At 35.5% G+C, this 13657-nt stretch overlaps 1 protein-coding gene across 1 annotated transcript; it reads right to left on the bottom strand.

Annotated features, from left to right (window-relative positions):
• Positions 1-7597: 7597 nt before the first annotated feature.
• Positions 7598-12744, bottom strand: LOC122147245 (alpha-1,6-mannosylglycoprotein 6-beta-N-acetylglucosaminyltransferase B-like). Its single transcript, XM_042769033.1, has 3 exons — positions 12588-12744; positions 10067-10338; positions 7598-9204 (listed from the first exon to the last, which is right to left on the bottom strand). Exons 1-3 carry the CDS (start codon positions 12708-12710, stop codon positions 9006-9008), a joined length of 594 nt encoding a protein of 197 aa, XP_042624967.1. The 5' UTR covers positions 12711-12744; the 3' UTR covers positions 7598-9005.
• Between the last annotated feature and the right edge of the window lie 913 nt (positions 12745-13657).

Here is a 13657-nt window from a genome sequence, read left to right on the forward strand (position 1 = left end):
CTACCTTTTTGGGCCATAAAGTGTTTCAGTTGCGGTGCTGTCTATGGAGGATCAGAAAGCTCTCAAATTTCATCAAAAATATCTTAATTTGTGTTCTGAAGATGAACAGAGGACTTACGGGTTTGGAACAACATGAAGATGAGTAATTAAAGGGTTACTTTACCCTAAAATATTGTCATTAATCACTTACCCCCATGTCGTTCCAAAGGTGTAAAAGCTTCATTTGTCTTCGGAACACAATTTAAGATATTTTGGATGAAAACCGGGAGGCTTGTGACTGTCCCATAGACTGCCAGGTAATTTATACTGTCACGTTCCAGATAAAGTCGTTATTTTTGTTTTCTTCATGTACAAAAAGTATTCTCGTCTCTTCATAACGTTACGGTTGAATCACTGATGGCAGATAGACTATTTTGACGATGTCTTTCATACTTTCCTGGACCTTGACACTGTTATTTATTTGGCAGTCAATGGGACAGTCACAAGCTTCCCGGTTTTCATCCAAAATATCTTAAATTGTGTTCCGAAGATGAACTAAGCTTTTCTGGGTTGGGGGTAAGTGATTACCCCACTTACGACATGGGGGTAATTGATTAATGACAACATTTTTTTTTTTTTTTTTTTTGGTGGAGTATCCCTGTAATGACATAATTTTTATTTTTGGGTGAACTATCCCTTTAACATCCCCAAGAGTATCATCAGTTTCTGGTTGGGGTGCGAAGACTGTAAGTGTGTAAAAAACCTTTGATTACCCGATGGGACGTGCTTATAATGTTGTAAAAATGCAAGTAAAATATTAACAGAGTTGTCATCATTTTACAAAATACACTCATCTCTGCACCAGTAGAATTAATTTAACTTGCACTGGAAAGTTTTCTTTGACAATGTGCAAATTCAGGTCATGTGAGTTACTGAACATAAGGAATGATGGGTACGCTGAGTCACAACTGGCCAACACTGCAAATGTAGGTACTGGAACAGGCCCTTAGGAAATGTTTCTTGAAGTTTCACTTAAAAGTGACTTCTCCAACTGTTAGACTTTCTTTAGTAGAGCTGCCATATTGGATGTACCAATTTCTGCTATATATTATAATACCAGTGGTCTGTCTCAGCTATATACAGTCTAGGGCTTTGTGCCCTGTATGCCTGTCCTATACACAGTTAAGCTACTATATATTCTATGGAATATGGTCATTGTCAAAACTAATCAAGTAATTTAATTGGATTTCAAGGGACGATGGATGATTTTACCTCTTTAAAAATATATTTCTCTGTAACAGTAGCAAATATCAAAAATCCATTTGGTCATTTTTGTGCAGCCCAGTTTAAAGATCATTGAAGTAAATTACAAAAAAAACAACATTTTTACTAGTTCACACTAGTAGTTCACAAGTTATGAGCAAAAATAGCCAATTAATATATTTTTAAATATTTAAATTTCAATTTATGCATTTAGAGGGAGTTTTAGTGCATTCAGGCTATCAATTTTTACCTATCATGTGTTCCCGGGGAATCGAACTCCCAACCTTGCGCTTGTTAATATATATATATACATATATATATATATATATATATATATATATATATATAGAATTGGGAGCTACAACCTTTCATCCAATTTCAGGTCAACATTGAAACTGAATTCTGTGTTACTTTTGTGTCACTTTTGAACAGAGTAGAAAATCTAAATCCTGTCTTGTCAGCCCTGTGTTGCTCATTTAATGGTCATCTGAGCCAAATTTCTAGAGAACTGAACATAATTTGAAATAGGGATAGCAAACGAACTAAGTTCAGTACATTTAGAAATGGTGTCTTCTGTAATGGGCAGAGACTTAATGAGAGAAAATGAGTGGTGGAGCTATAGAGTTGGTCCTAGAGACCCCAAAGTAGTAATTATAATAATAACATCATCAACAACAACAACAACAACAGTAATAATAATAATAATAATAATAATAATAATAATAATAATAATAATAATAAATAAAGTTAATTAAAAAGATAATCAGCCTGGTCACTGTATCAAACACTGTGTCAATCTCTCTTTCAACACCATGTCTAATAAGGTAAGTCTTCAATACAGTTTGGGTCATTGAGTGTTTCAGCAGCCTGGATAGTTTGGCTGTGAAACAACATATAAACTGAGGGAGCAGCAGACACCATTATTCAGTGAGCATGTTGATCAAGACAACAGACAGCAGCTCACCAGCACATGAGCAGGTGAATCTCACAATAGCCTTCAAAAAACAGGCTCAGCTTTTATCCTCAAATCACAAGAAAGAAGGAAAAAGAAAAAGAAATATAAAGGCTGCTTAATGAAAATGAAACACTATTGACAATAATACATATTTCCATTACCAAAGTAAAACATTTCTTGCCTTTGTTGTACTAAAAACTCCTCACATTTTATCGGTATATTGTAATGAATATCTTTAGCTATTAAAAATGCGAGAACATCCAAGTGAAAAAATTATCTGAAATTTTCTTAGTTTATGGTTATAAAAAAGCAAAACAGGTCCATTTGTTTAGAAAGGCCAGGAACTGCAGGGTTCATTAGCTGTCTTTGCTTCACTGGTGGTGTTTGCTGATTATGCCACTAGACTGGAAGCACATGCAAGCTGATCTGACAATAACAATCTCTAAAAATATTAAAAAAGCACTAAAGCTGCCTCCCCTGCTGATTCAGGAAAGGATGTCCTCTAAAAGTCAGAGATTTGTGTTTGTCAGATTAAACCTCACCAATCTGTTACCTGTAGTTTTCTGCTTAATCCAACACTGAGAAACAGGTGGATGTAGGGTCACTGGATATTCAGGGATTAGCCCAAGGTTATCTTTTGATAAAACATTGGAATATGATACACTTTAATATTAATGTTGAACCTTTTTTTATTATTATTAATCATTTTTTTGTCTACTAAACCCAAAGTCATTCCAAAAATTGTATGTGGTTTAAAACACTCAAATACCTCGAAATACAGAAGCCCAGCCCTAGTAAGCACCATGCTGGGAACCTTGTGCATAAAAAATAAAATGGGATTGGGAGCAGTCATAGTCTCCAGAACTTCTCACAACAGTTCTCATAAAATTGTGGGAAATAAGCCAGCATGCAGAGTGTTTACCATGCGCAACCGATTCAACCTTATGACTCTGCATCCACAGTCGAGCTTCAGCATGCTGCTTGATTTGCATCTTTTGTTATCTTATGCAGGGTAATTATGCACATTATGCATATTCTTGCCTGGCGCTCTGATAAGAAACCATTTATCTAGAAAATAAATATAAATGTAAATGTGGGGGCACCTCCTAATACAATAACCAGTGAATTGCCAGAGTGGACCCGTTTAGTGCATATCTCTCCATTCCAATAAATCAATTTGAAATTCTACCATTCAGTAGCATTATCACTCAAAAATGTTCACGAAAGTCTCAGCATGGCATTTTCCATATAATGTTTCTGTAATATATACATTAGGTATTTCCTCTTTATTTTGATGCATTGCAATGGAAGTGCAAATAGATACAAATAAAAATATCATGCTTGTGCTTTGTGTTCATTTTGTGAAAAACTGTGGAAAACATCTTGATTGTTATAAAGGTCTGCATTAAACATTTTGAATTTACTTTGAAAAAAAAAAATCTTTTCAGATCGCAAATTAACATATATATTAAATGTCATTGAAAGACTGAAAAATATTAAGATATATTTATTTCTCGTAGTAGATGAAGCATTACTATGAAAGCAAAATAATATATCCGTCAACATGAAATAGTTCCCGAGAGTTTAGATTGTTTGGTAAATGGACTGTGCAAATGATTTTACTCACTGACATGATTTAAATGGATTTCATCACAGAATATGCTGATCATTTAAAAAATCCAGAGCCTAATAAAAAGCTTTGTTTGTTATTTTGACATCAAGAGCAGAATGACCTGTGAACGCTGATGAAATGTCATATGAGCTGATGTTAATTTAGTCTAATGCAGGGCTGTCACTTAGTTTTACGGGTGAGTAGTGAGTGGGAGGCCATAGCGGACCCACTAGATGATGGCCTGGACTAATGTAATGTAATATTTCAATTGCAATGATGTTAATTAAATTAGCAAAGTTTCAGAGATATAATATTATGTGAGGACTGACAGTGAAAGCCTAGAGAAATCAAACCACCGAATTGTAAAGCAGAAGTTTACCGTGACTGCTGTAAATCACTTGTTGTAAAGCCATAATTGCAAAAGGGACACAGTCCAGCATAAGACATTTGAACCCACTGCAGTGTTTTGTGTTTGAAGTCTCTGAAGGCCATGGATTTCAGAGCTTTCCTGGAAGCTTTTGAAGTTTTGAATCCATGGCTAGAACTGATCTCTGTTCTCTGAAGCCATGCAGGTCTCATTCTCCTTTACATATGCCAGTTTTTTCGATGTCTCTTTCAGAAATGCCGAGGTATCAGCTGAGTGCAAAACGGCACAGCCAAATGTACCCGCTGTGAATTCCTGAAATGTCAACAATGGTGCTGGTTCATATGTGTGTGTGTGTGTGTGTATATATATATATATATATATATATATATATATATATATGCATGCAGGGGCAACATTTGCATGTGGCAGTTTCATTCAGAGTTCAGACAAAGATCATTCAAGATAATCCAAATATTTTTAGGAGAACAGACCTGAAGTGTGTGCAGTTTATTGCATCAATTATCGCACATCTTTCTGATTAGTTCCTACCTCGTTGATACCAAACTATGCAATAAAAACTGCACAGACAAGGTAAGACATGTTTTTATATGTAATGCTGTTCACTGTGAATTTTTATTTTATTTTTTATTTTATTTTTAATAGTGCATCATGCACTTTGTTTAGGTATAATGTGGGTTTATCAATCAGTAATGTTGTCGATATCGTATAATGTCGTATAATTCCTAACTGAAACTGACAAGACAAGAAACGTTTTTTTTTTTTAATTTTTTTTAGGATACATCAATAGGATACATCAAGGATACATTATATATAATCCCTTATATATAAATATGTATGATTCTTGCAATGATAAACAAACAGTAAAACTACATTGTTCTCACCGCTCCAACCTGTCCTCCAACTAATACGCTCGTATAGGTCGTTTGTCCAAATCCCTGAAATACGACCCATCAGAGCGTATACTACAATTGCGCCCCTATCGGCAAAAGGTCGTTTTCATATTAATGTTTTGTACTCTTTTATTTGCACTGTGATTTGTGTTTCGTGTAGCTCAGTTGGTAGATTATTGTGTTATACCTTGATATGCAATCATGCTATCATGGGTTCAATCCCAGAGAACGGACGTGCACGTAAAATGTATATGCTCAATAAATCATAATTTCAGTATGATTTCTGTGAGGGTTAGGTTTAGGGGGTGGGGTTAGGTGTGGTCATTCGAATGAATAAGCCACCTAGTAAAATATGTACGAATTACTGTGAGATCGGTGTAAAAAGTCCACACATTGCATTTAAATAAACGTGCGTTTTGATTGGTAATGACGTTATACGTCATTTCATGACGACAGCGATACTGTCATTATTTTACGCCCGCTAGAGGCTGCTTAACTTTAAAACGTAAATATAGGTCGTAATAAGGTGCTTGCACAAACGACCTATATGGTCGTTTTTTGTTGGAGGACAGGCTCAAAAAATTTTTTACTACTTTGTAATCCATATTGAGAATGAATGTATTTGATGGGCAGCACAGTGTTGAGGAAATTGCTTTGTAAAGCTTTAAAGCAATACATTTAGTTTAATTACCCTTTTTAAAAATATCCTTTCTCTGAAAGGTTCCTTTCTTGCACTAAAAAGACTATCTTTCGCTCACTGGGATTTTGGCCTGATGCCCTGTAAAGAACCATTGTTAAACATTATTTAAAGCTAAACTGAACAGAAATTGACAAGTAGAATCAAGAATGAGAGATGGATAGAGACAGAAGTGTCGAGGGGGTGGCTGATAAATTTATGAGCTTAATTTAGTCTGTAGCTCAAAGACAGACTGAAAGATGCATGACAGAAGATCATATGAATCATGAACAGTTTTCAGCTGTTTCAACAAGTTAAACTCTTTTCAGAAGCTTTTTTTTTTCGCCGTACATTATTTTTTTTAGTATCATTCTTGCTACTTTTACTTACAAATAACAACATAGTGTAACAATTACTGTTAAAATTATTATATTAAATAAAAAATTTTTTTGAATAGTTTTTATAGTCTTGTTTACTAGTTATTTATTAGCATTTAGTGTATTTTTATAAGATTAATGCTGTCACACAAACGGAAATCATCATTGTTTTTTGCCTTATATGAACACTGATAAAATGAAAAAGATTTTTCTATCGTTATGTATTAAAATTAAAGGTGCACTAAGCAATATTTGAAAAACGCTTTTGACCAGTGTCAGACCGTAACACACTCACAGCCAATCAGCAACAAGGGGCGTGTCTAGTGATGTTAGGGAGAAGAGAGTGCTCAGTGAGTGCACAAGACCGATATTAGCAGATCAACTATAGATAGTGAGAGATGGCAAATAAAAAAAGAAAAGAAAAGAAAAGAAAAGAAAAGAAAAGAAAAGAAAAGAAAAGAAAAAAAATTTTGTAGGAAGAAAACATTAAAAAGAAGGGTTGCAATCAGGTAAGAGGTAGGACCTGCTATTGGGGCATCTTTCCAGTGGTGGAGAAACTCAAGGAGCGGAAGGGAATTCAACCCAGAGCTTGCTTGCTTTCTTGATAGGTGAATTTGATTTTGCTTTTTCACACAACTTTTCTCTGTTGGCTTTTGCTTGAATATGCTGTAGCCGGCAGGCATAGCAGATCCACCATCATTGCTACCAGGGTTTTGTACATACATGTGGGGCGGAGTTATCAAAATAGTGGCAAGGTCCTGTTGGGGTATGGGCGTGTTTGTTTTGGTGCTTTCAAATATCAACATCGTTTGGGAAAATTTGCTGTGCACCTTTAAATAGCTGTCATGTAGGTATTTTTTTTGTTAGCAGTATAGTGTAACTTTATTTTTTTTTTAATGCATTGTTTCAAATTGGCAGTAGCTTGTATCTTGGGAAGCTATATGTAGTTTTTCTGTAGGCACCACTTCTCCAGCATTATCCCAAAAGTGAAATATCTTGACAGGGGACCTGAGTTCCACTCCAAGGATGTACTGCACTGCCAGCATATATATAAGAAAAGCTTTGAAGAACAGAGCAGCTCTTCTGTGTCTCAGAGCCGCACAAGTTTCTATTCTCAGCAGGTTTCTCAGATGATGCCGCTGATGGCAAAGCTGCATCATCACTGTCAGATATCCCAGAATTCCTCCTGCTTTGAGAAAACCAGCTCTGCATGATACAGGAGCGAACAATGAATATCGCACATATCTGAGTCAACGGCTTTAAAAAGACACACAAACACACACACACACACACACACACACACACACACACACACACACACACACACACACACACACACACACACACACACACACACACACACACACACATTTCTACAGTCAATAGTCCCAATGCTTTCTGAAGTTGTACACTTATGAAAAGTCCCATATTCATTTCCATCCCAGCTGGAGCAGCTAAAAATGTAAATACACCAATTTTAAAAGTATATTTTATTTTGTACAAACAATAGCGCATATGAAATATGTAAAATGCACATATTTACACAATGAATTCGAGTAAATCTGTAAATATTTCACATCTATTCTCTTTAAGTAGAGAGTGTATTTTATTAATTTTTTTTCACAGCAGATAATTTAATTCCATATGAACTTATAAGTCAACATGAAACCAAAACTGACCCTAATTAATAATATGCACTGCTGGTCTTATAATACATGTTATTCTTAAGAAAATGCTCTCTGTAAACTTTCATGACTCCGCCTCTGAAATGACGTATGCCCAGATTGAAGTGCTAGGAAGCAGCAACCATGCGGACCCAAAGTTGCATAGAAACTACAGCTAATACATCATTTCCTGTGTGCAAGCTGATTTTTCTTCACCTAAACAACATAAATGTTCACAAAAAATTTCTAATTCATATCTTAAACAGTGTGTTTGAGAGGGTTGATTTTAACCGGTAGTCAAGTAGATATTATTTACTGTTTCAGGCTACTGTTGTTGGTAATGCAGGTAAACTTGGTGAATTCTGGTCAAAAAGCCTCCTCAAAATTAGATGACAGAGGTGCTTCAGCAGGACAGTGTTTCATTACAAACCACTGCAAACTCAGTTCTGACTCCATTGCGTGATTGCGTTCTCCAAAATATAGCACATTAAAATGGGTATGCGCTGCGATGATGATGTATTTTTGTAGGTCAACCTTGAAGTCTGCATCACCTTGATGGAAAAATCACAAGTGGGTATGCTGTATTTTATGTCGTAGAATAAACCATGAAAGTATCTTGAGTTTGTGTTAAACACACACCTTATTTAAGACATTTAACCAAAATCCTTTTGAAAAAATCAATTTCTGGACGGAAGTACTGAGATGCATCTTGTTTCTAGGTTTTAGCCTACAAAAATACATCATCCTACAACTCTCTATAATCTTTCATGTTGACTTAAATTCATGTACAGTTCTGGCACTTCCAGCATTCCCAAAGCTACAGCTTCTAGAGTCTGACCTGCATCACAAAGGAGCTCTAAACTCAAAACTGTATTTTGCATTTATTTTCAAATCACGTCGTCCACCCTTGAAACCACCAGCTGCTGAGCTCTTTCAGATAGACTCCATTAGATGGTGAACCTCATAACACAAGGTTACCATCTTGCTTACCTTCACTAGCTCACCTGGAGGCAAAGTTTTGCTTTGGATTAAAGTAACCAAGAGTGAGGACACTTCTCTGGACGCATCTTCAAGCTTCGTCAATGACCTCAGTCCAACAATTCCCTTGAACCCTTTGATAACGGCGTTCTGGGGACATGTTTGGCTATCCACGACTGGCCTCGGTTTACCATAGACATCCCCAGATGTCTATGGTGAAAGCTCAAAGACAGTCCCTGCATAGCGCCACCTGGCCGTGAATGTAGTCTCTGCATGGGCAAAGCCTCTGGTGTTTGGCACTGACTCCAGCGCAACTGAACAGCAGCGGCTCCTTTTGCTGGAAACACTCTCTCCTGTCCACATGTACGGCTGGAAACACATGGTTCTTCTCCGCTTCTAAAGACTCACACTGAGCGTTAAGCCTGAAAAACACACATTCACGCTTTTTATCTGTTTCAAAAGAACCACAGATGAGAAAAGGGGGAACAGCACAGTGAAGAGAGAACAATGACTGCTCATTTTTACAACGGTTTTGGTTACGTAAATAATTTTTCATTCTTTTTCTTAATAGAGATTTGAGATCTGCCAGCTGTAAACCAAATCATCTAGCTGTGAGATGAATCGAAATCTTACAAGCTTTGATATGAAGCAAAAAAAGTATGTGAAAAATGAGAAAAAATACAAAGGCACAAGAATCCCATTAAGCACTGCAAAAATAAATAAACAACTACTGATTCTGATTGCTTTTAAGCATAGAAAATATTCATATCAAGTTCATTGCAAGTTGAAATCATACTGCCTCCTCTGTCTTGAAGTCTTGAAAACATACATTCATGCTAATATATCATAATCATATTTATGAATGCTTATACCTTTAAAGAGTACAAAGCATTTTGGATTGTGATTGGCTACAACTTTGTCTGCTTGGCCAATTTACAAAAGTGTCCGTCAAAATCTACCAACAAACAAATTCATAATTAATGAATAATCACTGTTGACCAGTTGACCACATATCAACAGTAAATTTAATTTAATGTATTATAGTGCATTATTCTTTTTAAAGGTGTAAATATTAATTATATAAGTGATATAATGTTAAATAAGGATTACAGTGTGTATTATACAGTATTTACAGGTTTCACACAGAGTTACCCTCAACAAATCAATGATATAACTTCATATTAACTGCGATTATGGTTGCACAATGAACAAATAAATAAATAAAAGAACAAACACATGTATGCAAAAAACGTGTGTAATCCAGAAATGCCGTGTGTCTCTCACCCATTGAAGGCCTCTATATTGTTGATGAAAGGAAAGAAAGCTGGCTCGCAGATTAGACCGGCATCCTGGCAGGTTTTCACACAGGACGAGTCCTCTGGAGACAGGAATAGCCGAAGGGCGCTGAGGGGCGGCCAGCAGGCCGGAGCAGTGATGTTGGGAGCCCAGATCAAAGCTGTGGAGTTGGGCAGCTGCAGGAAAGGACTGGGTGGATTCCCAGACCATGATCTGGAATCATTGGCTGTAGGGAATGGACTGCTGCGGCGACAGAAATCCTGCAAAAAACACATACTGATTGTGAATGTGACAAAAAAAAACACGTACTGATGTCTGAAAACATCTTCGTAAGAGAGCCTTATGATAGCTTGTCACCGATAGAGAATTCAAATAATGTGCACTGCTATTTTACAACAATTTTGACATGGTTCATCCAATCAATTCTATCAGAATTTAGAGTCAAAACTGTTTTGCCAAAATAATTATAACAATATTATAAGTAGAAATCTGAGCCGAAGGTTTCCCCCAAAATATCATTTTTTTTTTCTTCTCCAGAATAAATTCTCACAAAAGCATGTTTAAGTTAAGAAACTGAAAATGGGGTTTATTTTTAGGACCATTAACAACTGTACTGTGAAATTTTCTTGACAATTAACAGTTAAAATGTCACGTTTGAGAGTTTCTTTTTAATTAATATATTTAAATAAATAAAATACTGCATAACAATGCAGGCTTTAATACTAATCAGACATAAGTTTTAATAACCAAACATAAATATGCATTGGTGTGGATGCTAATATAGTCATCATTATAGTTATCTTTATAATTATATTCCTAGGTGTGAACGGGTCGAGTCTGTTTACTTACTGTAACTCAAAAAAGCTGTATCATGTACTTCTATAGTGTCATGGCAATAATGCATCACATTTTTAATAAACATTATTGGTTTTTAACCACTATTCAACATTTTTCCATTTAATTATCTATTGTTTAATTAACTCTTAAAAATGAATACTCCCAAGGGTCTTCTTTAAAAGAGACACAATAATGCCTGTAGTTCATTTTAGTATGCTATTTTCAGGTTTGAGCTCAAAAAGTGGAACTGAGTGTTAAAGGTGTTGAACAAAGCATTCAGAGTTGTTCAGGTTCTCAGAAGTGTGCGTTTCACTTTATGTGCTCACATCAAATCCCAGAGGCAACTGGCTAGCAAGCTCAGCATATACGTAGTTCCCATCATAGGCAAAAATATGCTTACGCCTATTCTCTTACATTTTTGTCAACGTGTGCATGTGTGTGCAACACAGATCACTTGCACTGCTCCCAATTCATACACTATCTGTCCTAAACAGTATACAGAATAAATAGAAGTGTGTCCTGAATCACAGTAAAATATTAATATTAAAGATTCCTACATGACAGTGTTGCTAGAGTTGAGTCCCCCCCTTGCAAACAATTGAGCTATTTTGAAAATGCATGGTTGTGCTTTTTTCTCTCTCTCTCTCTCTCTCTCTCTCTCTCTCTCTCTCTGTGTGTGTGTGTGTGTGTGTGTGTGTGTGTGTGTGTGTGAAAAAACTTTATCTGTAGACTAGGGAAAACAGGGAATTTTCCACACAGGGAATTTTAAGGCAGGTTAATTAAGGCTGCACGCTGAAGCTTGTGTGCAGACAGAACAAGATAATCTAAAGAATAAAGAGTATGTAGGCTATTAACAGTGGTCTTGACTGAGATCAGAAAGGAGTTTTTTTTTTTTTTTCATTTATTGTATTAAAATGCATGCAATCTACAGTATGTTAAAAGACTTGAGGAAGTGCACTCACAATACATATTTTAAGGCAAAAACTTTTAATCTGCTGAATCTATAATCTACTAAATGTGTCTATTAGGCACAAAAGTAAATGCCTTTAAATATTAAGGATTAACATCATGATTTTCCCTAAAGTTGCTTTAAAACAGTCTGCATTTTGAAAAGCGCTAAATGTGAGCTTTTTGACTTTTATGGATGGCTCTGTCAGCATATCACATTGTGACAGACAAATTTGAAATATTTATTTTAAGGCCCTTTATGGAAAACCTGCAGCTGTCAATGTAATTGGACAGGATTTTTAAAAAAAAGAAAAAAGAAGAAGAAAAAAAGTGTTACTTTTCATTCCCTTTGGGTGGGTTTTGGGTTGGCTTTGGGCTGGGTTTTGTTTTCTGGGACCTGGCAACCCTGCTGAATGAAACTTTTCCCACTGTGTATCTGTGCATGTTTTTGGACTCTTGTTGTGCCATTTTCTCATGACTTCATGTTTCTGTGGCTCCAGAGTGATTAGTCACATGGCATTTTGGCTTGTGTGATTAACTCAAAAATAGACCAGAACTGAGAATCCATTAGCAAAGATGACAGAATTCAAATTGTGTATTTCTGGGTGTTGTTAGCGAATGGCGTTAAGGCAAATGGGAACATTAATGGACAATTTTCTTCAGAACTATTTATGGTTGTTTATATTTGTTTTTCAATAGTAATGTGCCTGGAATGCCTGCGTACCTGATGTTGAATGTAAGCATTCACTCTCTCCAGCATGCCTTCACAAGTGTACTCAGACGGTATAAAGGGCTCCACCTGTGCAAACCCACAAATGACAAAAGACACAACAGAAACTTGAGACATTTCTGCAACTTATACACCAAACACATGCTGCTCATTGAACTAATGCCTGTCCACACATGTCATTATGCACTATGGTTTATTATTATTATTATTATCATTATTACAGTAAATATGTTTATAGTATAAGTTTTGTATTAATTTAATTTCTTTTTTCTTTATTTTAGTGCATCAATTAAATGAAAATGAGAAATATTGTCTTGTCAACTAGCTGATTAATTGATTTATTTATTTATTTAAAGAATTATAATTATTACAAGAATTTTTATTTTAAGAAACAAGTAACAAAAGTCTTTTCAGCAGGTCTTTTGTGAAAACAGCAACATACCACTGTGTAAACAAAGATCAAATAAGATTTTGTTTGCTGCTGACCATTTTTGAAGCACTGACAAAGATTACATTTTGATGAAAAATCACTACATGTGAAATGGTTCAATATATGTTGTGCATCTTGACAAATGGAAACTTTTGTTCTCTACATTCAAAAAAATGTTTCTATGAATGTTTACTTTTTTTGTTTACTTAACCTATTTTTGCATTGTGGATGAAAAAAAAAAAAAAAAAAAAAAAAACCTCCATAGTGATTTCTAACTTTTGACAGGTACTGTATGTGTTCCCATAACAACGGGATGTTTCTGCTCACAGAAAGCAACTGAGTCAGAACTGAAGACTAAACCGACTTAAAAACACTGCATGGCAACTTAGTGTTTAATTGGCAGCATATGAGATTTATACAATAGAAGCATCTCCAAATCTTCCTCTACCAACAACTAGACATTTCTGGATGTACATTTCAAGGACGGACAGGATGGTGACGGGTCCGGAGGACGGATTGGATAGATAGATAGGATAGGATAGAAGGAATAGATAGATTATCATCAGGATAAAAGAAAGAAATAACTTTGGGCATTCTTTTTTTATACAAGGCCACACAACAACCATTTGTTACA

This window comes from Cyprinus carpio, chromosome A13 (genome assembly GCF_018340385.1).
Source record: "Cyprinus carpio isolate SPL01 chromosome A13, ASM1834038v1, whole genome shotgun sequence".
In the NCBI taxonomy this organism is placed as follows: domain Eukaryota; kingdom Metazoa; phylum Chordata; class Actinopteri; order Cypriniformes; family Cyprinidae; genus Cyprinus; species Cyprinus carpio.

Coding starts and splice junctions, on each gene's coding strand:
- LOC122147245 (XM_042769033.1), bottom strand. CDS start 12,710: ATGTCTCAAGTTTCTGTTGTGTCTTTTGTCATTTGTGGGTTTGCACAG. Junction 10,339..12,587: donor ATGCTTACATTCAACATCAG/GTACGCAGGCAT, acceptor TGTTTTTTGCAG/GATTTCTGTCGCCGCAGCAG. Junction 9,205..10,066: donor AATATAGAGGCCTTCAATGG/GTGAGAGACACA, acceptor TGTGTTTTTCAG/GCTTAACGCTCAGTGTGAGT.